Genomic DNA, 22,731 nt, shown 5'->3' with positions numbered 1-22,731 from the left:
AGCTCCCCGTGACGAATGCAATCATGATGTACTGCAGACTTGCACCAATAAAACAAAAAGCTGAACAGAAGAGGGCCGGCACGGCCACTCTGTCTTTGCACCTTAGGACAGTCTCAGGTGAGGGGACAGAGGGCAGGGTCCTCCTGGTGCAGACCCTCTCTGCTGAGTGCAGTTTCCTGCTCTCAGCATGAGTGATTACACGAGGGGACGAGGTGGGGACTTCATGGTGGCCTCCAGCATCTGTGCAGCACAAGGCCAGCTCTGTGAGCTTCCCCTCCACTCTGTCCTGCTGGGAAGGGCAGTTCTGCCATGTCTGGCTGGCAGCAGATGAGAAGCAGGGCCACAGGAGGGCACGCTCAGCCCGGACTGTGGGAGTGTCCATCTGTTCACGCGGGGTTGGCTCCCACGCACTGACGACCAGGCTGACCATGGCCCTTCCATCCTGGGCTGCTGCGGGAGGGACTCTGGTGTCTGCAGAAGGGAAGTCCCATGTCATGGTATCTGTCCTCGTCCCACTGAGGCACGGGCAGGCAGACCTGGCCCCTCCTCAAGTTAGAGGGGTAGGCTGAGCAGGAGGGCATCAGAGGGCCTCCTCTTTGGCAACACAGTTCTGGGCCCACGGAGCAGGCCTCAGCCCACCTGGAGGACTGGGTCGAACACGACTGCGTTTCTGCCTCTGTAGGCCCGAGGTTCCCCTGTGGGAAAGACCAGGTCTGCAGGTCAGGAAAGCCCCAGGAACAGGGAGACGGCCTTCCAGACAACCAGGACTGACCAGGATGTGTGTGAAGAACCCGGTTGAGCTATCCTCACTGACACAGGTGGAGGAAATAAATCTGCTCGAAAAGATACTTTGAAAATGCAGGTAGAAGGAAAGTACCAGGATCACTGACCAGCAATTACTGGGTTTAATTCAAGGTTCTGAAATATAAATCTTTCAGCTTGGCATGGTGGTGCCTGCCTGTACCCACAGTGACATGGGAGGCTGAGGCAGGACTACAGGCTCAAGCTGGCCCTGGGTCTGACCCCAAAGCAGGAGCACATTCTCCACTGGATCCTGCAAGGTGTCCCCCTGGCGCGGATGAGGATGACCGGGACACTCAAGGTACAGGCTGCGGTGGCTATGATCCTGCTGGACTCCCAAGATCTTTCCCTTCCTTGTGCATTTTACTGGATCTTAGGTAAATTTCTGCAAAACAGTTGGCTCCACTCCTGAATGGAAATGACTACATTTTATAAGCCAAGAGGCCACAGCCATTTTACCCTGGGAGGTTACGGACATGTTCAAAGGCTCCAGCTGAAGAAGTGCCTTCTGGCTTATGCAATGCAGTTCTAGAGGGAGTCTCAACCACCAGCTTGCCGCTGTGGCTGATTCAGCTGCACTTCTCTGGAAGTGATTTAACTTCTGAAGCATTTCTCTTCTGTAGAATGCAGCTTTCTGAGAGTTGGTTTCAATGTGTGGTGGTGACCAGGGTTGATTCTGCGGTGGTTACTTGAGAGCACCGACCGGAGAGGTTCTCTTGGAAACAGACCCAACAGATGCCAGTAATTTTGGTGCCAGCCTGCCCACCACGCGCTGTTCACGGGCTGGGAAGTTTCAGCCAGCCTGGAAGCGACACCGAAGTCCCAGGCTCCTGACCTGGGCAGACCTGGATTCAAGTTTGCTTCTGCCTCTTGGTAGCTGTGAGTCTTCGGGTGAATCTTAACCTCAAGCCTGTTTCTTCACCCCCAAATCAGGCTCAAATTTATACTTACTTCACAGAGTCAGGGTGAAGACTCCACCGAGGTCAGGCAGCTTTCTCTGTGAGGAAGGACTTGCCCAACATCACAGCCACTAGATTCCTGTTTTCCTCACAAGTTTCTCTGGACACAGGTCCGAGCTGAGGCTGTGCCCTGGCCGCCCTCCCAGCCGTGGTCACCACCCACTTCCACCTGCGAGGTTTATCCGGGTGTGAGAAGGGTGTGCAGCATGGCGACAGGGCAGACGCAAGGAGGGCCAGCACCGTGTAGAGCGTGACGTGCATAACCCTCGCTGTCGCCACCCCGTTAATGCTGGGGGCCACTGGACTTACAGCTTCCTGCTTTACTTGGCCGTGGCTTCATCAGACTTACAACCATCACCATCACAGAAACAAGAGCAGGTTCCAGCCACCGAACACCCGGAGATGCCAGATGTGCTCTCGGGGTGTCAGAAGTACCCTTTCAAGTGCTGTTTTCATCCTTCACAGGTGAGAGGATAAAGGTTCAGAGAAGTAATGTGAGTTATTTGCCTAGACTCTCACAGACACAGACAATGAAGCGGAGGTTTGTAATCCTATCTCTAAATCCTTGCTCTTTGAAGGCTAGTAGAGTACCGCCTAGAAAGATACTAAAACAAATGTGGCTGGAGAAGCAGTCAGGCCAGATGGTGGGGACTCTTGGGTGCTGGAATGAACTCTATGATTCGAGGCTGGCCCTTCTGGGTTGGGGACCATGATACCCACGGGGGGCATGGGGTGTGGGGCTGGCCAACATAGAGGGTGCTCCTGAGGGCTCCGAAAGAAACCGTGAGGTGGAGACAGGCGCAAAGCCAAGGGAGAAAGCATTTCGAGGCGGTGCTTAAGAAAAGCCTGTGCTTCAGAGAAATTAAAGAGGGAGACTTGGAAGAGACCCCTGGATCAAATGACATCACTGGTGATTCCCAAAGGCCCAGGGCCCTGGGATGGTGTGAGCTTGGGAGCTCTGGAGACGCTGGCTGTGGGGACACGTGAAAGAGTGATGAGACTGAGACCCCGAAGTGTCGGGACATCTGGGGAGGACGGGTGTCCCGAGGGGCTGGGCGGAGCAGCCGCATGGCTGGCCAAGGGGACAGGTCAAGCATTAGGAGTTCAGCACTGCTGTGGCTCGGAAGGAAAGAGGAGGTACACTGCATGGGAGTGGAGGAGCTGGGGGCAGCGCGAGGCCTGGAGTGGGTGAGCAGCCTCAGGACCAGCACGCCCTGCCTCGCGCCCCACCTCTTCTTCCCCAGGCGGACGAGCGGCCAGGACGTGGGCAGGGGAGGCCCTGCCCCCAGGAGTGAGCCCCACAGCCCCTGCTCACCTGAGGTGGTGCATCTGAAGGGTGCTGCTCTTCACCCATGGCAGCTTGGGGAAGTGGAAGCGGAGGAAGGAGACAAAGGGAAAGAGTCAGAAGGGAGGGAAGTAGGCTTTCCAGGCTCTGCTGAGGAGATTCATTTTCCAAAGGACTTAAAGACACACATGCTTCAACTGCAGAATTTGTAAAGCAATCTCAAACAAAATCATCCAGGCACCACTAGAGGATTAAATGGCTTGAAATCTTTTGCTGATCAAAATAAAAGGAAAATAAATAATAAGGCTTTGCTCAGATGCCTACTTCTCTCTCTGAACAGCTGGGAAATAGTGTGGAGGAGGCTGGGTGGCTTCTAGGAGTCCCGGTGTGAGGGGTCAGCAGGCACAGGATTCCGTCTCCCGTCTGCAGTGGCACAGTCTCACGGTGCCTCTCTGGTCCACTGGCCTCCTTTCCCCACTGACCAGAGGGAAGCCTGGCCTCTCAAAAGCCTCCCAGCCCACCAGCCCTGTCTGCCAGACCATCTGTGGCTGGCCACCCACTGTCCTCTGGGAGGGTATCGCTTGCTAATCTCCAGGAGTCTCCTCCTGCTCCTCCTCCTCCTCGTCCTCCTCCTCATCTTCCTCCTCCTCCCCCCCCTCTCCCCCCGCCTCCTTCTCCTCATCCAAAGGCTCAGGGGAAGACTAGCAGAGCAGCAGGCAAAGAAAGCTGGAAACAGCTCAAACCTGAGGGGTGTGCTCTTGAGGATGAATACAAGCGGGAATCTCTCTGAGTTTTAAAAACTAAGGATAAGGGGAGGGCAGACCAGCTCCCGCCCTCTGTTCCCAAAACCTTTTCATCTGAAACCCCTTCCCACTTGGCTCTGGCAGTGTTTGTTTTTTGTGAGTGTCCCTCCTTTTAGGTTTATAGGTACAGGTACTCTTCATGTGGAGGTGACCTTTCAAAGCAGATCCCAAGATGGGCTGTTCACATGCAGGAATTTTCTTTAAGGTCTCCAAAGCCCTTTGTGCCTTTTCCAAGAAAGGCACTTGGTAAAAACCAAAACAAACAATGCAAGAGCTCTGATTTGATCAAGTCCCTTAGGAGAATAAGGAAAAAGGAAAGTTAGCATTTCTTTTTTCCTCCCTCAACTCAGGCAAATGTTGAGCCATCCGGCATCCAGTCTTGCCCGGAGAGGGCTTGTGGCCGTAGGAGGCTGGAGACTTGGTGACGAGGGAAGAGTCCGCCAGGGCTCTGGGAAAACACGATGGAGTGCTTTACATTGGTCTCTTTGGTACAGAGGACAGAGTGCTGTCACCAGTCCCAGGGCTTGGGCTGACTCAGGCACAGGGGTGACTGACTGCAGACCTCGGAGCTCCAAGGTCACGGCACACATCGACCAAGGCTGGCTACGCGCAGTCATGTTCCATTGTGGGCCAGGCTCCTCCCCTTTCTATAGCACTCATTGTGTGAAAACGTTACCAGGGGTCAGCGAGAACAGGGCTTTGTTTAGGGTTGAAAAATCCTACATTTGTCTTTTATCTCCATGCGTTATTACCTCTTTGACCCTGAACGAGACAATCTGAATTTCCGTTTCCCTGGCTGTACAACAGTGATACTAATAGCTACCTGATATAATAGCTAAGAGAATTAAGTGAGATAAAGGATGTAAAAGACCCTGAAGTCATAATGTATTAACCAATGTATATTTAATCAATATATAATTGTTAGGGAGGACTAACCCCAGCAATGCCTTCCCCGGAACTGATCATCCATGGTTCCTGCCACCGAAGACGGGGCATTGCTACCCAGTGTGACTTCTGTGACCAACTGACCAGGGCCTGCTCCCAGCCCAGGCCCTCAGCAGAGGACAGCAGTGTTAGGGAAGGCCTCGGGGAATGGCAGTGGCTGCAGGAGAGGCTGCAGGCCAGGGGATGCCGAGGGTGTCTGAGTGCTGGCTCCGGATTACCCACTGCAGTCGCAATGAGCAGTAAGGGCTCCCTGGACGGCCCGTAACACACCCTTGTGTTATAAGAGATCCAGTCAAAATATGGCCAACCAAAAGGAGTAGACCCTTCTCAGAAGAAGCACAGATGGCCAAGAAGCACATGAGAAAATGCTCATCATTGGCAGAAAAATGCAAATGAAAACTACACTGAGTGATCATCTTGGCCCAGAAAGAACAGCTAACATCAGACAGTCTAATAATAACAAATGCTGGTGAGGACGTGGGGATGAAGGAACTCTACTGTACTGCTGGTGGAAATGTACCTAGTTACAACCACTCTGGAATTCAGTGCAGAGATTCCTCAAAAGACTAAACGTAGAAATTCCATTTGGCATGGCCACCCCCCTTCTAGGTATCTTCCTCAAAGAGTTAAATCTTCATAGTACAGGGATCCATACATACCCATCAATGTTTACAGCAGTACCACTTATAACAGCTAGATCTTGGAAACAGTGTATATGTCCATCCACAATGAGTGGATAAGGAAAATGAGGTATTTATACAGAGTGGAGTACCATACTGCCCTAAAAACACCATGTTGAGGGATTTGTAGGTAAATGGGTGCAAGCTCAACTATCACACAGTTTCTCTTCTCTGAGAAACACAAGTAAAGAACAAAATAGAAAAGAGATAACTGAGAAACAGGGAGATGTACAAATACTTCCCCAAATTACAAATGCCAATATATATGTTCATTGGTTTCATTTATATTATTAGTTTATCTTAGTTCGTTGAAAAGAAAGATTTCTGTTATTATCTCTTTCTTTTCATAAGAATCTTTTTGGTTTATGTCTTATACTCTGAGTAACTACTTTGAAGATACACAGTATAACAACTGTTGTTATTCTCTTATTATGTGATTATGAAATTTTATTTTTTAAAAAAACTTCCACTGTGCCTGCAAATTGGCTTGCTAGAAGCTACGATATCAAAAGACTGAAACCCCACTGTATCCACCTCCCAATCCACTGTATGGGCTTTATGACCTTCAGGGTGGGTAGTTTTTTGTTTTTTTTTTTCTAATGGCAGATACTCACACTCAGCAAGAGAACAGTGATTTTGCTTGAAACAAAATACTTGCAAATGAATTTTTAGCATTTAAACAAACCCTAAAACTTTACCAACAAATATGATTTTATAACAGCAAAATTATTTTCAAGACTTTTAAATTTAAACAAAAGCCTGAACAGCAAAGTAAAACAAAAAAAGAGGGCTGAGAGTCCCAATTATGAGATTCCACTTAGCAGGCAAAAGGATTAGCTGATTTGAACATGAAGATATTTTTATCCTAAAGTTTTATTATGTGGGCCAAAAGAACAACACGGTCACCAGCTCAGAGAAGATACATATTTGTTAAATAACTGGTACTCTGGAGCTGTGGCAGGAAGAAAAGACAGGCTTGTGGAAGCGAGAATCCCACATTGCTTCAGTGCATCTCTTTGCTCAGAGCGCGGCCGAGCTGCTTGGGTGGGGGGTGCACCCCCGGAGTTGAGCTCCCGGATGTAGCTCAGGCCCCCATTCAAAGGAAGGGTAGAGACCCCGGGTCCTTGCCATGTGGATGAGAATCAAAAGCAGAGTGGGTTGATTGAGCACAGAGAGGGTAGGGCAGACCGGCTGCGGAGATGCTGGAGGACAGCCTTCTCCCAAATAGTCCTAGGTGAACAGGGTGGGGTTTAAGTTAGGCACGAAGAGGACTTTTTAATTGTGGTGATATATGTGAGTGTAAAACGTAACATTTTGAATCTTAACCATTTAAAATTATACACTACAGTAATTTTTACAACTAAGTGTACATTGTGCAATTAAAAGGATTTCTTGGTAGAGAAGTTTGAGGATAATGTTGGATCTCTATCTCAGTTTGGTAGGAAGATATGGAATCTTAGACATTTTGTAATACAGCCTGCATTCTGAGTCCTGAGGGCTGGGCCAAGATGACCCCTAAGGGTCCCTCGTGGCCCTGAAACTCAAGGCCGTAATCAGGCTGGCTCGGCCGCGGGGCACACTCAGGCAAGCGAGTTCGAGCTTCCGCGGCAAAGGTACAGATACAGGGTCAGTCTCCGCCTCTGGGGAAATGGACCCTGGTGCCGTCAAGCTCCGATTCTATACGGGCGGATTTTATCAGCATGGGAAGGTGAACAGTGCTGGCGTCCCGGGGCCCAGCTCCGCACCGCTGGCCTTACCTTGGGCTTGTACGCGTTCAGCATGGACATCTCCACGTTCTGGCCCCTGACGTGTTTCGGCTGCCTCTGCACTGGTGGTGATGATGACTTCTGGTTATTGCGGCAGACGCAGATAAAGAAGAAGAGGAAAGCGATCGCCAGGGGAATGGCCACGCTTGGCACCAGGATGTACAGGATTTCCATCTTATTCTTCTCCTTGGAATCTTTCGAGTCTGGGTGCAGAAAGGAGAAAGAGAAGTCACACTTGTTCCCACGTATACGATCACACTGCACAGTTTAAAACGAACTTCTATTCTCCTAGACACACCACCCTCCGAAAAAAGAAACACACCACTTACTGCACTTTGTTTCTACCAAACCTTGACAGAATTTATTGAAGTTTAAAAGTTTGAAGTTTAAATGTTCAGAAATTAAACAGGGACATGATGAAGACTTTGGGGGTGCATGGACCCCCCCAAACGATGTTGCCTACCTCGAGCAGCAGACCTGCATTTGTCTGACACCTGAAGAGTTAAACACCAAGTGAGTCCACTGCATACATCTGGGCACCTTCCTGTGGACTACAGGGCTCTTCCTCCATTGGCCGCCATCTTGAGAAATCCTGCCCAGGTCCTGGCTGACATGGACTTCCGGGCCGGCCTGCATCTTCCAGAATCAGCATTGCCAAAGCATCCTGATTCCAGTCTCCCAAAAGCCACTGGCCCAAAAATATGGGGATCTGAAGTCAGAGTCAGTTCTGAGGGGCTGGGTGAACACCAAACCAGTCATTCCTATCTGGGCCTCGTGTCTTCTCAGCTGCAGGAGTGACATGAATGTTGTGGACAGCGTCGACAGTTCCCTCCGGCACAGAAGCACCGTATAACTTGACACTTTCTTGAAACCTCAGAATTCTTCTCAGATGGTTTCGTATGAACCCAGTAATTATGAGTACATTTTTGAAATCGTATATAGGCGCTTTCCCATTGCTTGGCAAAGAATACACGTGTAGAAGAATATGAGGTATGATTTTCTTTTTATTGGTTTTATTCTGACCCTTAAGACTAAAAACTTAGGGCAATATTTTCACTAATGAATTATTTGAGTGGTAAGACAAACAGAAGACGTATAGGATGGCAATTAGAGGGTTACACAATGCCATGACCTGGCCACCAAGATCAGCTATCTTTTCTTTAAGAAAACCCAAAGTGTGAAAATTGAGATTGACACAAAACTCAGCGACAATTATTGACTTTGTGAAAAAATTAATATGCATCCACCCAGCTATCTGTCCACTCCTTCAGGAGGACAATAAACAAGCACTACCATGTGCTCAGCCCTGGAGCAGGTACTGGGAATGTAAAACTGAATACAGTGTGAGAGTAAATGCCACATATCCTCTGCCCTCTAGCTGTTCATGGTCTGCACAGAAAGAGAAAAGAATTACAATGCACTGCTTTAAATGCTGCAATGGAAGTGTGAATAAAAGGGTGCAAAGACTGAAAAAGTTCCTTTACACAGGGAGTTTCCTTAGTATGTGTAAATGAGAATCATTTTTTTCTAGTGCTTCAGGTGTTGTTATTGTTTGTTTTATTTGCGGGGCCAGAGGTAAACTCAGGGGCTCACCATGCCAGGTGAGCAGTCTCTCCAGCCCTTCTGTCCTTCGCTGGGAGCCTTTGGTTCTGGTGGGCTGTGGCAGTAATTAATCACATGTCCCCCTTCTCTTGTGAACCAGCTAGGGAGGAGAGGCCAGAAAGGAGTGCTAAAAGCAGGATTCAGAGCATGCACTGTGGGTCAGCCCTCACAAGGGCTTAGGAGTGGGGCATTCTGCTCACTGATAATAATCCACCAAATAATTCACCACTCTCATTCATTTCTCTACCAGCATATTTGCTCTGATGATTACTATGAACCAAGTACTTCTCATAATGAACTCATTTTGTCCTTACAACCAGCCCCATGAAGTAGCTGACATCCTTTTCCCTACTTTCACCGGGAGCCAGCTAGGAGGCACTTTGCCCAAGACGTGCAGTTGCTGAGCCAGAGGTGGCATCTCCCAGCCCTCATGTGACTTCCCTGTGCTAGCAGGGACTTGGGCAGCCTGCTGTGTGGTGCCCATCTGCTCAGAGGAGAGTTTCTTCATGCAGGACGGGGATCCGAAAGGCAGGGGCCAACACTGAAGCTTTGAAAGACAGGCTGTGTATGAACTGTGCACCTTACCCACTTCTATGGGTAAATATACAGCCTAGGCACTGCTGGAGACCATGTTAATCACTGCTAGGTGCTTCAGCAAAGTTTCTGTCTGCATGTCTGTGGATGCATAGACAGGAATTAGGGGAGGGAAAGTGTCTCCCTCAGGGCTTGGAGTGAGCACACCACACACACACACACACACACACACACACACACACACACACCCATATTGGTCAGCTTTCTGTCCCTGTCACAAAATACCCAACATAAAGTAGAAAAATGCATTTTGGTGCAGTTTCAGTATGGTCCACTGGCTCCATTGCTTTGTGCCTGTGGGAAGGCAGAAACATGGCGGGAGGGCGTGGTGGAGAGCTGCTCACCTCACGGCAGCCAGGAAGCATGTGAAGGCCAGAATGAGTGTGAGTCCCCAGGGCCACGCCCCCACGACCCTCCCCCTTCAACAAGCCCCTTCCCAGAGAACCATCACCTCCCAGTGATGCCATCAACACATGAGCTCATCCATGGACTGACCCATTGTGAAGCGAGAGCCTCGCGAATGGTCACCTTCCGGAAGCCCCGCCTCAGCGCAGGATTCTGGGGACATTCTAGATCTAAACCATAACGCACCCTGTGGACATCCTTCATCGACAACGTGGCAGCATGAGGAAAACCCTCGGTTTACAGTCAGCAGCCTCAGGCCACCGCCTTTGTCGTTACTCAGGTTTGAACTGGCAGGCAGGCACCCTCAAACCCACCTGCCAGATGGCAACGACCACACCCACTTCACCAAGTGTCGCGGACACTAAACAGGGCAGTGTGGAAAACACACGTTGGTTCTGTTGCAGCTCAATCATTCGGTTTATCTTTAGAGCAGAAGAAGATTCTGGGATGAACGTCTGGGGCTGGAGATTCAAAACAACCATAAGTAAGAAACTACCTCTGTGACCTCCATTTCCCCCTTTATGTGTGGAATAACAGTAATACCTGCCCCTCAATGCTACCTGGTTCATGTGAGAATCAGACACGATAATGCTCACCAAAGGACCTTGAATAATTGAAAATTGCTATACGGCTGTCGGATGCCGTATTATGAGCTTGATAGGATTTCTCAGTGTCCCAAAAGGGCGGATTTCTGTTGTTATTCTTGGTGAAATCTTTATGAGCGTGACAATTACAAAAGAAGTGAGGCTAATTTAGCACTAATGTGACGCTAGTCACTTTTCCAGCCTGGACCTTTTTAGCAACAAGAGAAAGCAAGGTCTCACCTGTCTGGCAGACAAAGGAGTCTGTTTGCATCCATTCCCTATCAGGTTGTTTTTTCCTGAGGGCCTTTTATTGTCAATGCGCGGTCTGGGACAAAGGAACCAATTTCAAGAAGCTAAGTCCCTTAGACTCAGTCGGACTCGGCTCCCTGTGCTTCACGGAGGACACAAGAGAAGATGTCTTCTCGCCAGATGAACAATGAGTGCTCATGTGGGAGGTGACAGGGAACAAATTCAGGCCAATTCTGGGTCTCAGTCCTTCCCTGGGCCTCTCTGCATTTGGCCAGAAGAAGATTCAGTGTCTGGCTGTTAAAAACCATTGAAAAAGACATTTTACAGAACAATTAGCCTCACTGGTGAAAACTCAAGGTAGTGAGGGCCCAAGTGATACTCTGCGGTGCTGACATCAAGCCCTTATGCATGCTGGGAAGGCGCTCTGCCACCGAGCTGCAGCCCGCCCCTGGCCAAATTCCTTGCTCCTCTTTCTAACCCGGCACTTGGGCGTTTTCTCAATTTTATGCATCGAGAAATAAGGCTGGGAAAGGACAGAGGAGACACTGTAGCAGTAGAGTCTGGGTTGGAATGCAAGGCTGTCTGTCCTCAGTGCTTCTAGTCTTCCCGTATTACATTACTAAGGCAAACTACCCTAAAACATCGTGTGGAATTGTTCTTCACCACTCCCTTTGGCAGTCCAAGGTGCCCATTCAATGAGCACTTGTCTCTGCTGGGGATCTGGTCTGTTTTAAGCCATCACGTTGGAACAATGGGCATTATTCTTGCTATTCACTTGAAAGGGTAATGGGAGCTTCTAGTGCACTGCAGAGAAAGTTGACTGAAAATTCGAATGGCGAAGACTTTTAATACTTTGGGATAACTCTTTAAACATTAAATGCACCTATTAGTTTCATGGAGTTCAATGCTTGAGATTTTTGAAATCAATAATTTAGTGCAGATCACATGATTAATTTCCTTTTAAAAGTCAACAATTTGGTATCACAGCTCACATCTGACATTCCTGTTTTATTTTCACAATGATATTCAATACTTTGATTAGTAATTAAGTATAATGGAGAAAAGACTCCTTTCCTACCCTGGGGCTTACAGCAAGGTAAACACGCTGTCATATTCAGGAGGTGCTTTGGTAATGTGAAACATCATCTGGGATATCTCTTTGAGTTAGAACAAGAAAATGCCCTAACTTTAAATATGGAAAAGGTGGGAAGAAATCTTATAGAGCCTTAGAATTCAAAGGAAATGAAACAAGTTTAAATTATGATCTTGTCGGAAAAAAGTTTAAAAACCAAGAAAACAAGAATTACTCCTATTCATTGTTTGAGACCCCTAAAGTAAGAGAGCCTGCGGCACGCGGGCCAGCACTAGCGCTCTGCAGCCCTCACCTGGGAAGTGGGGGAAGCACTCTGGGCTGGGCATTCACTCCCTGGACCGCACGATGGAAATACTAAGCAGAAAACCTCCTACCTCCCACCTCATCTTCGCAAATGAATTCTTTTACAAAAATGCCGACTAGGCTGCAGCAGCGATTAAAAGTTTTCTCTGCAGAAGAGTCTTCGTTACAGTGTGTGCGGGGCCCATTTATGGGCACTTGGGGAAAACCTTTGTCCCTGGAGTCAGTGGTTCACTCAAGTCTGTAAACTCAGGGTCCCTGCCCTCTTCTCTGAAAGGAAAGAGTGGGCTAAACATTTTTCCTTCTAATAATTAAAAATATTTTAAGTATAAAAAACACCAAAGGAAATTTACCATCTTAGCTGCATCTAATTTCACAGTTCAGCCGTGTCAAGCATGTTCTCACCGCTGTGCAGACCATCTCCAGAGCTTTCTCACTTTGCGAAACTGAACTCAAATCTACCAAGCAGCTGTCATTTCTCCTAGTGCTTCTCTGGCAGCCACCCTGCCACTGTGTCCTTATGACCTGACTATTTGGGTCTCTCGTACCAGTGCGGGCTCTGCTACGTAATGGCGCTCACTGGTGCGCTCACTGGTGCGTTCACTGGGCGTAACGCTCTCAAGGCTCACGGTATTCCAGCCCGCAGTGCGACTCCCTACCTCCCAGCGACTCAGAAACGCTGGACTTTCCTGTTCTCCGTTTCCTCGGCGTGGACGGGTGTGGGGGCGTTTCTGTAGTGTGGCCACTGTGGCTAAGGCTGTGGCTCTGGGAGCAGGACCTGCCTCGAAGGCCCGAGGCCTAGGTTTGAGCCTCAGCACGAAAACATCCTGCTGTTGCTCTCCCGTCTTTTGGAGAAATACCCAGAAGCAGGCTGGCTGGTAACTCTGGTTCCGACTTTTGAGGAGCTCATGCTGCTCTCACAGCAGCTGCATCTAGAGGCAGCTCCAGTCTCCTCCCTCAGCTGCTTTCCTGCCAGCGGTGTAGACGCCAGGAGCCCTCTCCCCGGGGCTTTGAATTACATTTCTCTAGGGTTAGTGGCCCTGGACATCTTTTCATGTCCTGCTTGGCCATTTGTATATCTTTGTTGGAAAACCATCCATTTCAGTCCTTTGCCAGACTTTTAATTAGTCTAATCTTTAAATCTGACAAATCCGGCAGGTCTTATAAAATTAAATCTCTTCCATTTTCATGACTGTGGTAGAACAAGTACATTTCAACTTCAGCAAACATGGATCCAGTCCGATGTGATTCACAATATTCTAGAAAAGGCAGAGAGCTGGATCATAACATAGTCAGATGGGTTTGTTATTCACCTCATGCCTTTACCTAATAATCAGCAAATGGGTGTCAAATTGGGGCAGAGTGTGACTAGAAACCCGCCTACTCCATGTTATCATCAAAGAGAATATATTTATCCAAATTTAAAGAGGCCTGACTCTAGAAAAGATTGTTCATAGAAATTAGAGGACTGTACACAATAACCAAAGATAACAAATCCAAATCACCAACTGAAATTTTACAAGTAGATATTATAACTTCAGGTTAGATTAGAGACCTTGCTTATAAAGCCCGTGATTAGAAAAATCTACTAAATAATTCTTGCTGTAATGCCTGTCCCCCAAAGATACTAGTGAGTTTTAGAGGAGACTGGAAGGGGAGCCAGCAACAGCAACATGAGACTGGCTCCAAACTGTCACCCATGGCACTGAGAGCAACGTAAAAGCCTTCACTGCCATGGCGGGGTCAACATTGCCCTGGTCCTCTTCTGTCTGTTATGGTTGAAAGAAAAACGGACAAACAAAAACACTGAAAGATGTCTTCTACTCTAAAGAGGTATCTTGTATTTTAAAGGATTTTGAAAAAGCAAAAATTCTCCAGAGGAAAAGTGAGGAAAAGAAATGTAGGAGCTGGGGTGTACTTTTTAGAACAAAAAGAAAAGCTAAAGATGTGACACACGTCTCTAAATCGTATGAACTGGATCTGGTCCATAGATTTGTCCCTTATTCGGGGTTTCAAAAATTGCAGTCAGTTGTCAATATTAAAAAAAAAAATCAGGTATCCATTGTAAAAGGTGGAGTTTGGGGCTGGGGATTTAGCTCAGTGGCACCATGTCTGCCTCACAAGCACAAGGTCCAGAGTTTGATCCCCAGTACCAAAAAAAAAGAAAAAAAAAAAAAAGGCAGAGTTTGGAGCAAAGGCTCAGGCTGAGGCTGGGGCTTCTACGGTGCCTCCAGGTTCTGTTTCACCCACTGTACCCTGCATCTGTGGGTTCCCCTAGTGCCATCCCATAGGTGGCTTCTCTGTTGATGCCATTTGTTTCATGGGAACCTTGATGGATACAAAGTCAACAGCAAAAATCATTCCAGGGTAAGGTGAGTGCTCTGTTGCCCAATGGTTAGGATGGCAGTGGGCGCTTCCTATGACACATGGTGGTGGCCCACAGTCAGAAGCTTTCGAAAGTTACTGGAGAACAACTTACACAGTGGGTTAACGGCTGATATATCCTGAGGACAATTTTTTAAAAAAACGCACTAAACAAAATATTTAACATCCATGGTCAATAATGTTTATGGTTCATGACTTAGCTATAAGTTTTGGTTCACTATTGTTCTTTACTTTGTTGAAAATGCATAAAGACTGGAAACTAAAATATATTTTAGAAACGTCTGCAGCATAAAAATAACATCCAGGGGCTTCAGACTATTAAAAAGCACTGCTCTGTTCCTTCCTTCCTTCCACCTCTCTGCATCCAGGTTCCTGTAATGTTCAATTTTGGTTTGAAGCAATGGCTGAAAGACAAACTGCTTTCCAACAGGTCTTCCATGAGAGCTGGGAGAAGGCCACTGACAGTAAGTTTCAAAACTGTAGCATTCACAATCTAGAAAACATGTGCCATGTCCCAAACTGTAAAGCACCAAGTGCAGAAAACGGTTTGTGACAAAGCAGAACCCTGGGTTCTGTTCGGAGTCAAGGCTACTCAGACACAGAACCGAGCAATGCGCACTTTGGGAAATTGCTGTGAGCCTGTGTCTTCAAAGGCAATACGAGAGTACTAGGCCTGGAATCCAACGTCCACGGGACGCATGGGTCACTGCTTTTCTTATCAGTGGGTTCCTGTGGGTGAAGCTGCTTCAGGAGTAAAGATAACACTGCTGCTTGGAGTCTGGGGTGTTTGGCAGAGGCGGAACCTCGCCTTAGAGGAGAAAGAGACAATGCTAGCACTGTGGCCTTAAGATTTGATCAAGTAAAACTAAAGGGCCATGGTGGGACCATGGAAACACCAGCAACAGCAGGACTCTGGCTTCTCGTGCAGATCAAGGAACAAAGAGGGCATCTCAATTAGAGAGGGACAGAGAAAGAAGACATTTGTAAGAATACAGCGGAAATAAAAGGGCCAGATGGCTGTGAAAGGAGCTCGCAGAGAAACCAATGTTCCCCACATCTCCGCCTGCAGAGCTGGGCACAGAAGCAATGTTGGGGAAATGGAGGGGCCCCAGGAACAGTAGCAAAATGTTCTTTCCCAACTGAGTTTCCACCCATCCTGAGGTACTTGGCTTAGAGGGTGGTGGCAGGGACTGGAGGTGACAGGACAGTGGGAGAAGCCGTTCAGGCAGGACTGTGGGACAGCGCCAGCTGCAGACCGCAGACTGCAGACTGAGAAATGCACTCAGCTCCATTCCTGTCCGCATCCGCAGAACTACAAGTAAGACCAGAGGCCAGGGAACCACAGATCAAAGGGCAAAGGGCAAGGATAAAGGTGTATTTGTTCCTCTGAGGTAATCTACAATTTGTTCTCCAGCAGCTATGGCACGGTGGACAGAGGACAGGAGCTGGAGACCTGCAGACCCTGGCTTTAGTCAAAACAACAGACTTTGAAAATGGTTCTGGACAAAGCGGAAGTCAAGGTGGGTGTTCATAAGGTGACGGAACAAGTAAAACTGGGAGTGATATCAGGTGGCCCCGAGAAGGGTGGAATTATTAACCACAGCTGTGTGGCCTGGCCTTTGCAGGTTCTCTCCAGGTCTGACCGGCCAGTGAGGGAATACATCATTTCCTGTCATGATATTCTAATGGGCAGATCCCAGGACTCGAACGACGGGGAGGGGCCAGGTCTCCCTCACACTAGGTTTTGTGCTTTTTTCTACTTCACTGAGCACAGTCTGGATCTGCACGCCATCCTAGAGGAGCCAATCTCTAGGATCACTTAATTATATATTTTGTTCTAGAGTTTAAGGTCCACAGGTAAACTCCTGCAGACTGCTCACCAGCGTTCCTATTCTAGAAAGGACAGCAAAGTTCACATTCCCTACTGAATTAGTCCATTCTTCTTTAGCCTCACTTAACTGAAAATGAGTCGCTGTCACAGTAGGAAAACAGAAACCCTACAATGACTGTGAAATCTCCTTAACTTGGACTTAATTAAAAAACGGAGGAATGCTACCAGGCCACTCCATCCCACTGAGAACCAGGAGGAAAAGGACACGTTTCAAAGTTTCCCTATCAGCTTATAATCCACTGCCAGAAGAAAAACCCACCTGCCCACCTGCCCCCTCTCTTTCTTTTTCTCTGTCCTTTCTTTCTTCCCACCCTCCCTCTCCTCCTCCCCCCCATATAGTCACATAGGCACACAAATCACAGTTTAAACCTCGCCACCGGTTTGAGTCCTGACTAACCTCTTAGTAACCCGAAGGTACCCAACCTCTCTTAAGCCTCAGTTTCCTCTTGTGGGCATCATAAAGCCCTGCTCAGAGGGACAAAGAGCTCCCCGTTTATGTGATAATTCATGGTCTGTTCAGTATGGTTTTTCAGCTCACTGTAAGCATCCAATAAATGGCAATTTCTGTTTAATACTACTGTTATTTGAGGCTACAGCTGTGTTGTGAAGAAAGGGTTCTCCCCGCTGGCTTTCCTGCACTGAGACCTGGATAACTGCTGGCCAGGGTTGCTCCCAGACACAATTCGCACCACCAGCCCCACCCTTGGTGACAACCCCTATGCCTGCACGCACTACTGAGGAGGAAGAGCCATGGTTTCACAGACAGGAGACCCAGCTTCTGTTCGCTACCTGCTGATCCTGGGCTTTGGTTTCCTCACACAGTAAAACAGTGCTGGAAATTCTCACACCATCTTTGGAGCTTTTTGAGGGGAGTGAGACAGAAAAGAAAATCCCATGCGCTGTGGAAGTCACAGAAGTAGGATGCCACGACATGATGTGGTCAGCAGGGGAGTGCTGAGTGGGCAGTTAGGAGACGCTTTCCCCAGGAGGCAGCTGAGACTGATGAGCTGTTTTCTAGAACTTTCTCACCAGGGAGTAGCTGTTCTCTCCACAGCATTGTATCTAGCACACGTCAAGGATTCCCTCCGCCTCTATGGACACCTTTGTGGCTTGGCTTGAAGAATTCAAGAGGAAACATTTTCCTCAAAATGAAATGAAAATGATCTTAAAAAAAAAAAAAGTCTAAGTGGTGAAAACAGCCTTGTCCTCTAGATTTAAACTTCACCTGAATTTATTGCTCATATGACTGGAACTAACCAGTCCTCAGAAATTTAACTGTGTCTTCTGCAGACTGATACGCAGAAATATCCGAGAGTTTCCAGCATCACTGTGCTGAGGCATCACTTCTACCGCGCTGTGCTCAGGGACACGATGGCAGACCCCTTTCTCAGCAGGGGTATTTCTTGCGGTCATGTATCATATAATGGGAACCAGCACGGTGGAACTTAGAGGGTGAGCTCACTGTCATTTCTGCATTTGTTTAAAAATCTTTAAACAAGAAGGAGCAGAATGACTGGAAACACAACATGACTCTGGCCACAGCTGTCTACACACAGGCGAGGATTCAGGGCCCAACCACCCCGTGACAGCTGTGGGAGAAGGAGGAGACCTTGGCTCTCCTGGCCTCCGTGGGGCCCCGTGACCACCACCTTGCCCACTACAGTCATGAGTGTTACGTGGATGTGGGTGTGCCGAGCCCTGGTCCCGTGCGGGCTCGTGGTGTGCACGACCTTACTCTCTCCGGTCTGAGGGAACCTCTGGAGGCCCACAAGCTTCTGTCTCCGAGCCGGTGTGGTGTGAATGCTTTGGTCAGGCTGCTACATGAGGGCGGAGGCCTGGTAGGCACAGTACAGCCCCAAGTGCTCGGCCATGGGACTGGCGCCCTTTGCCAGATGATCAGCATATCTCCCAGGTGACGACTTCCCCAGTTCTGATGGGACTTGCTGGACATGAAAGGAGGGCGGAAGTTACCTGAAGGTCAGTGGTGTCGAGCGGTGTTTTGAGTGACCAGTGCATTTCATCCTTTAAGAATGCACCGAGGCCGTGTCACCTGCGCTTGGAAAACTGTTTGCTCAGCTCACCGGCTTGTAGCTGTGACGCCATCCTGCTCTGCCGGACGGTGCCCAGGGCTGTCCTGCACCAACTGGCCTCCTTCTTGCCCCTCTCCGGATGTGCTAGGCTTGCACCTCAGGGTCCCTGGCTGCCCTGTGCAGGCCTTTGGCCAGGTGCTGACAGACACCGTGGCAGGATAACAATGCGGGGAGGATCCTGGGGCTGTGTGTGCCATGGCTGCTGTGCCGCAGAGAGCACCCGCCTTGCAGGAAGGCACGGCAGATCCGCCGCGGTTCCCAGGTCTTAACTGCAGGTTACCGCCTTTCTCTCACCTCAGCACCTTCTAGAAAAAGGAGCAGACCGGGTGCAGTGTGATGGCCGTGGGTCCATCCCGCCTGTGCTGTGCTCGAGGACACACCGAGAACAGCCTACGAGGGCCCACTCACGCCGGGCCACTCTGGTGACATCTCTGCCCCTGGGGAGCTGTGCCCCTGTTATTTCTAAGGCCGCGAAGGCTGTGGGGTGCAGTTACCCCCAAAAGTGTGCCCGATGCTCTACCCGTGTATTTCCAGACAAGCAAGCGCTGGCCATCGACTTCCCCCTTACCCGAGGGGGGAGATTCTCGCGCCCGACGGGGTGGGATGGAGCCCTGTGAAAGTGACCAAGGACATTAGGGGCCGGGCTTCGATTTACCGCAGGCTGGGATGTCGCATAGGTCGGACTTGAAGTTCTCGTCCAAGGTGAAGCACCAGGGGGCTTCCTTCTGGTTCCCGGGGTTGCGGCAGTAGGAGTGGCCTCCATTGAGCTCAGGGAAGCGGAGGGCGGTGAAGGTGTGCGTGTGGGGGTACTGGGAATTCCAGGGCTGGCACTGGCGCCCTGACTTGGTCACGCTCACTGTGCCGCGGTAGTCCACCCCCGTGCTGTTGTAGCACTTGTGATCTGAAAAACACAGAGAGGAGGGCGTGTGATTAACACCCTGACCCGGAAGTAACTGGTTCGGGGGCAGCTGTGAGGACGCTGCATGCGCGCTGCCTGAGAAACAGCCCTGAGCAGCTCGGGTGAGGATCGGCTGACACCAGGACGCTGAGACGGTTACCAGGGAGCTCACACTCCGGGAAAGGGCGACTGCGGAGAAGTCTCTTGTCCGCTGGTGGAGAGGGAAGAGGGAGAGGAAAGCCTTCCTGTACATTTAAATATATTTGGTGCAATACACAGTCCCTAAACTTCGAAACGCCTACAGCTTCACCCCTCTCAGGTCCTAGTGCCTTCTCTCAGCCAAGAGGAAATCCCGAATCTGGGAACAGCCACTCCCCCCAGCCAGCCCGCCCCGGCGGCACGGACCTGCCTCGTCCCTGCGGGTTTGCCCGTTGCGCAGATATGGAACCCTGGAAGCCTAGGGTGCCGGCGGCTTCTTCCGCTTGGTACAAAGCCCTCAGGCTCCTCCGAGGGGCAGCATGCACTGTGTTTCACTCCTTTTTATGGGTAAATAATGTTCCGTGGCGCGGATACACCACGCTTTGTTTACTGGTTCCTGCACTGGGGCACCTGGGCTGTTTTTCCCTTTCGGCTGTTGCCAACAGCGCTGTTCTGACACTCTTCGAGGAGGTTTTGTTTCAGTGCCTGTGCTCAATTCTTTTGACGAAATATTCGGGGCAGAACAGCGGGGCCACACGGGAACACTGTCAAGTTGTTGAGAAACCCAACCCCACACTGTAAATTATACATAAGGCTTCTTAGTGTCTCCGGATACCGAGAACGGAGCGGGGTGCACAGCCCTCGGCGCCCTGCCACGGGGTCCCCGGCCCTCAAGCCAGGCGCATCACGTACTTTTGTTGATGGGATCGGCCATGGGGACGCCGATGCGGATGCAGTGCGCGGCCTCCGGGCTCTCCGGCTGGGGGAGGTCTTCACAGTTGGGCAGCTTCAGCCTCATGAGAATCATGGGGTTCGATCTCGCGAAAATGTACTCCGTCTGGCACAGCACGTTCTCCAGGATCTCACACTCGTCGCGGCACAAGTCTCGGGGCTTCGGGACGGCTGAGGTTTCGTCGCAGTAGGGGAAGGCGTAGTGGCACAGGGAGGGGATGGCAAACTGGGAACACTTGTCAGATAAGTGGCTGGAGGTGCCGATCATGGTGAAGGCGGCTGGAAGACAAGCGCGGCGATTAGCGGGCCGGCTGGATCTGCCTTCCTCCAACCGGGAAGAATCTGCCGCCCCAGGCACTCAGGCCCGGGAGGAGATTTGTTTCAGATGTCTAAGCAGCTAGCTTTCACTGGCTCAAAAAAATCATTTTGACTACAAAGTTAAAAAAAAACAGGATAAGATTACATATGTACCATTTCCTAATAAAATAATTAATTAGGTTAAAGCACAATCTATTTTTCATTTTTTACTACAAAGCACTGGAACTCTGTGTTTCATCCAGCCCTTTTATTAGTTCTGTGAGGCCCGGCAGGCTGTGCCGCAGCTCAGGGCAGAGGTGCTATGGTGGCGGCAGCTTGGCCGGGGGCAGCCAGATCGCAGGACCCTGGGAACTTGCAGTGCTACCCTGAGGCTTGGACCCTTGTTCCACCATCTTCTGAAAATGAGGCAGCCTGCTTGGACCTTCTCACACGACCCAGTTCGGTGTCCGTACAAAGCAGCACGGGCCTCCGGGGCAGCCCTGAGCTTGTGGTACAACACTCCCCACAGCATGCTTCCTGGGGCAGCAGTCTGGCAGAATATTACACTATATGAAGGACTGCACCCCAAACAGCCTGGGAAATGCTGGCAAAACAGATGAAATAATACGTAAAGAGCAACACTCCCCAGTAAGTGGATGTCCCGTGATAGGGTTACTATAAATGGGCCAATGCTTACATCAGGACCTCTGTTTACTTAGCTGAACGAATGTTAAAATATTCTTCGATTAGGTTGAAAAGTGCTGTCGACAACTCCTCCCTATTAGACTGGGTCTGCTCTTTGACATTTCAGAGCCTTCCTCTTCCCTGGAAAGCCTGATGGCTTAGCCAGTGTTTACCCCAACGTCCTCTGGTTGCTTCTCAGTAACGGCTCCCTGGCCCTCCTGGGGACCCGACTTCTGTCCTTTTGCTGCTCTGTGCCCCTACCTTGGTTTTTCCTCACCTCTATTAAATTCTCCAGTTACCAGCTACACTACAACAGATGACTTTGAGGCAAATATCTGCCAAAAAACGCGGTTATCTGACACGCAGATGGAGGTGGATACTCTACACTAGTACTTGCTGTACCTGGCAACCTTACTGGAACCTCTCGAGCTCTGGGATGTTCTAAGGACTGCACCGGCACGTGCCCAGGGACCCAGGACCACACTCATGGGAGGGCCACGTGGCTGTTGTCACTGCCAGGCCCACGTGGCCTGCACTACCACACGTGTGTGCCAGAGAGCTTTGCAGTGAGACATCCACCAAGAGAAAATTACAGTTTAATAAGAAAAGCAAAGGGTACAGCGTGGAAAGTTTGAGCGGGCCACGCATCTCCCAGGGGAAGAAATGACTCCCTGCCCAGCGAGCACTTTCTCAAGAGTCACTGTGGCCCAGGGATTTGGAATTTGGCTCGTGGCTCCAAAACAGGGAGCCCCGTGAGGGCGGAGGCAGGCCTGGCTCGTTTATCAGGTCTCCCCCGGGGCCAGGCCGTGCTAAAAGCACTCAAAAATATTTATTGAGTGTTTGAGTGAATGTGCAACTTCTCAAAGCTTCCTTTTCCTCTCAGAGCAACCTCCAGTAAATTATTTTAATGCAAATTCCAGAGCACAGAGATCACGTCTGCGCATCTTTATGGTCCCGCCGGCCCCAGGCCCAGCCTAACCCTCTGCCTCAACGAAACTCGGTGGGAAGAAGTTATTCCGAGAAGTGGCGTCCCGAGGAGATCACCTACCTGTGATCTGGTTTTCTATCTCCCCCTGCATGTGCAGAGACTCCATGTAGACTGTGCGGTTGCCAATGAACCGGGCGCACGCAATGCCTCTGTAGGGCTGGCAGAATCCGTCCTCCTCGTACTCGTCCCTAAAACAGAGCGGAGCCATTAGTCAGCACAGGGTGCGCGCTGCCCCTCGGGGCACTAGGGGGCGCAGTCGGGCACCGTATCCTGAAGAGGACTAGGGCTGAAAACATCTGGTGGTCACGCTGGCCTAGTTTCCTGCACCCCCAGAAAACCATCCTGAAGCACAAAATCATCCTTAAGTACAGGAGAAAATGCTTTTATTTTCGCAGCTGGTGGTGGGCTAGAAGATGATGTAGTTATAAGGGTGAAGAGGAAATGAGTTGGAAATCTGGACACATGTGCTGCAGTGTTTTGTTTTTAGCACAGATTATTTCTG

General features: G+C 49.8%; 1 protein-coding gene and 1 long non-coding RNA gene across 12 annotated transcripts in view; one reads left to right on the top strand and one right to left on the bottom strand.

The window, feature by feature from the left end:
• The window catches only part of Ror1 (receptor tyrosine kinase like orphan receptor 1), a 291,697-nt gene that overhangs the window by 7,366 nt on the left and 261,600 nt on the right, over positions 1-22,731 (bottom strand). For all 10 annotated transcript variants that reach the window (XM_010605068.2, XM_010605069.2, XM_010605070.2 and 7 more), the window contains 4 exons: positions 22,290-22,417; positions 20,222-20,539; positions 19,088-19,333; positions 7,231-7,442 (listed from right to left, as the gene is read on the bottom strand). In XM_010605068.2, coding sequence (XP_010603370.1) covers positions 7,231-7,442; positions 19,088-19,333; positions 20,222-20,539; positions 22,290-22,417 — 904 coding nt within the window. The remainder of the gene's footprint in view (positions 1-7,230; positions 7,443-19,087; positions 19,334-20,221; positions 20,540-22,289; positions 22,418-22,731) is intronic.
• Positions 10,039-16,347, top strand: LOC104848872. Of its 2 annotated transcripts, XR_004515029.1 has the most exons (4): positions 10,039-10,120; positions 10,269-10,324; positions 14,820-14,915; positions 15,866-16,347. It is a non-coding gene; the product is annotated as an uncharacterized LOC104848872 (long non-coding RNA). The 2 variants fall into 2 exon arrangements; XR_776566.2 differs by having other exon boundaries at positions 10,115-10,324.

The sequence above is a fragment of the Fukomys damarensis genome, unplaced genomic scaffold (assembly GCF_012274545.1).
Source record: "Fukomys damarensis isolate Sample0158 unplaced genomic scaffold, DMR_v1.0_HiC HiC_scaffold_33, whole genome shotgun sequence".
NCBI lineage: Eukaryota > Metazoa > Chordata > Mammalia > Rodentia > Bathyergidae > Fukomys > Fukomys damarensis.
Note: the sequence above shows the minus strand (reverse complement) of the source record. Positions and strands in the feature narration are given on the sequence as shown.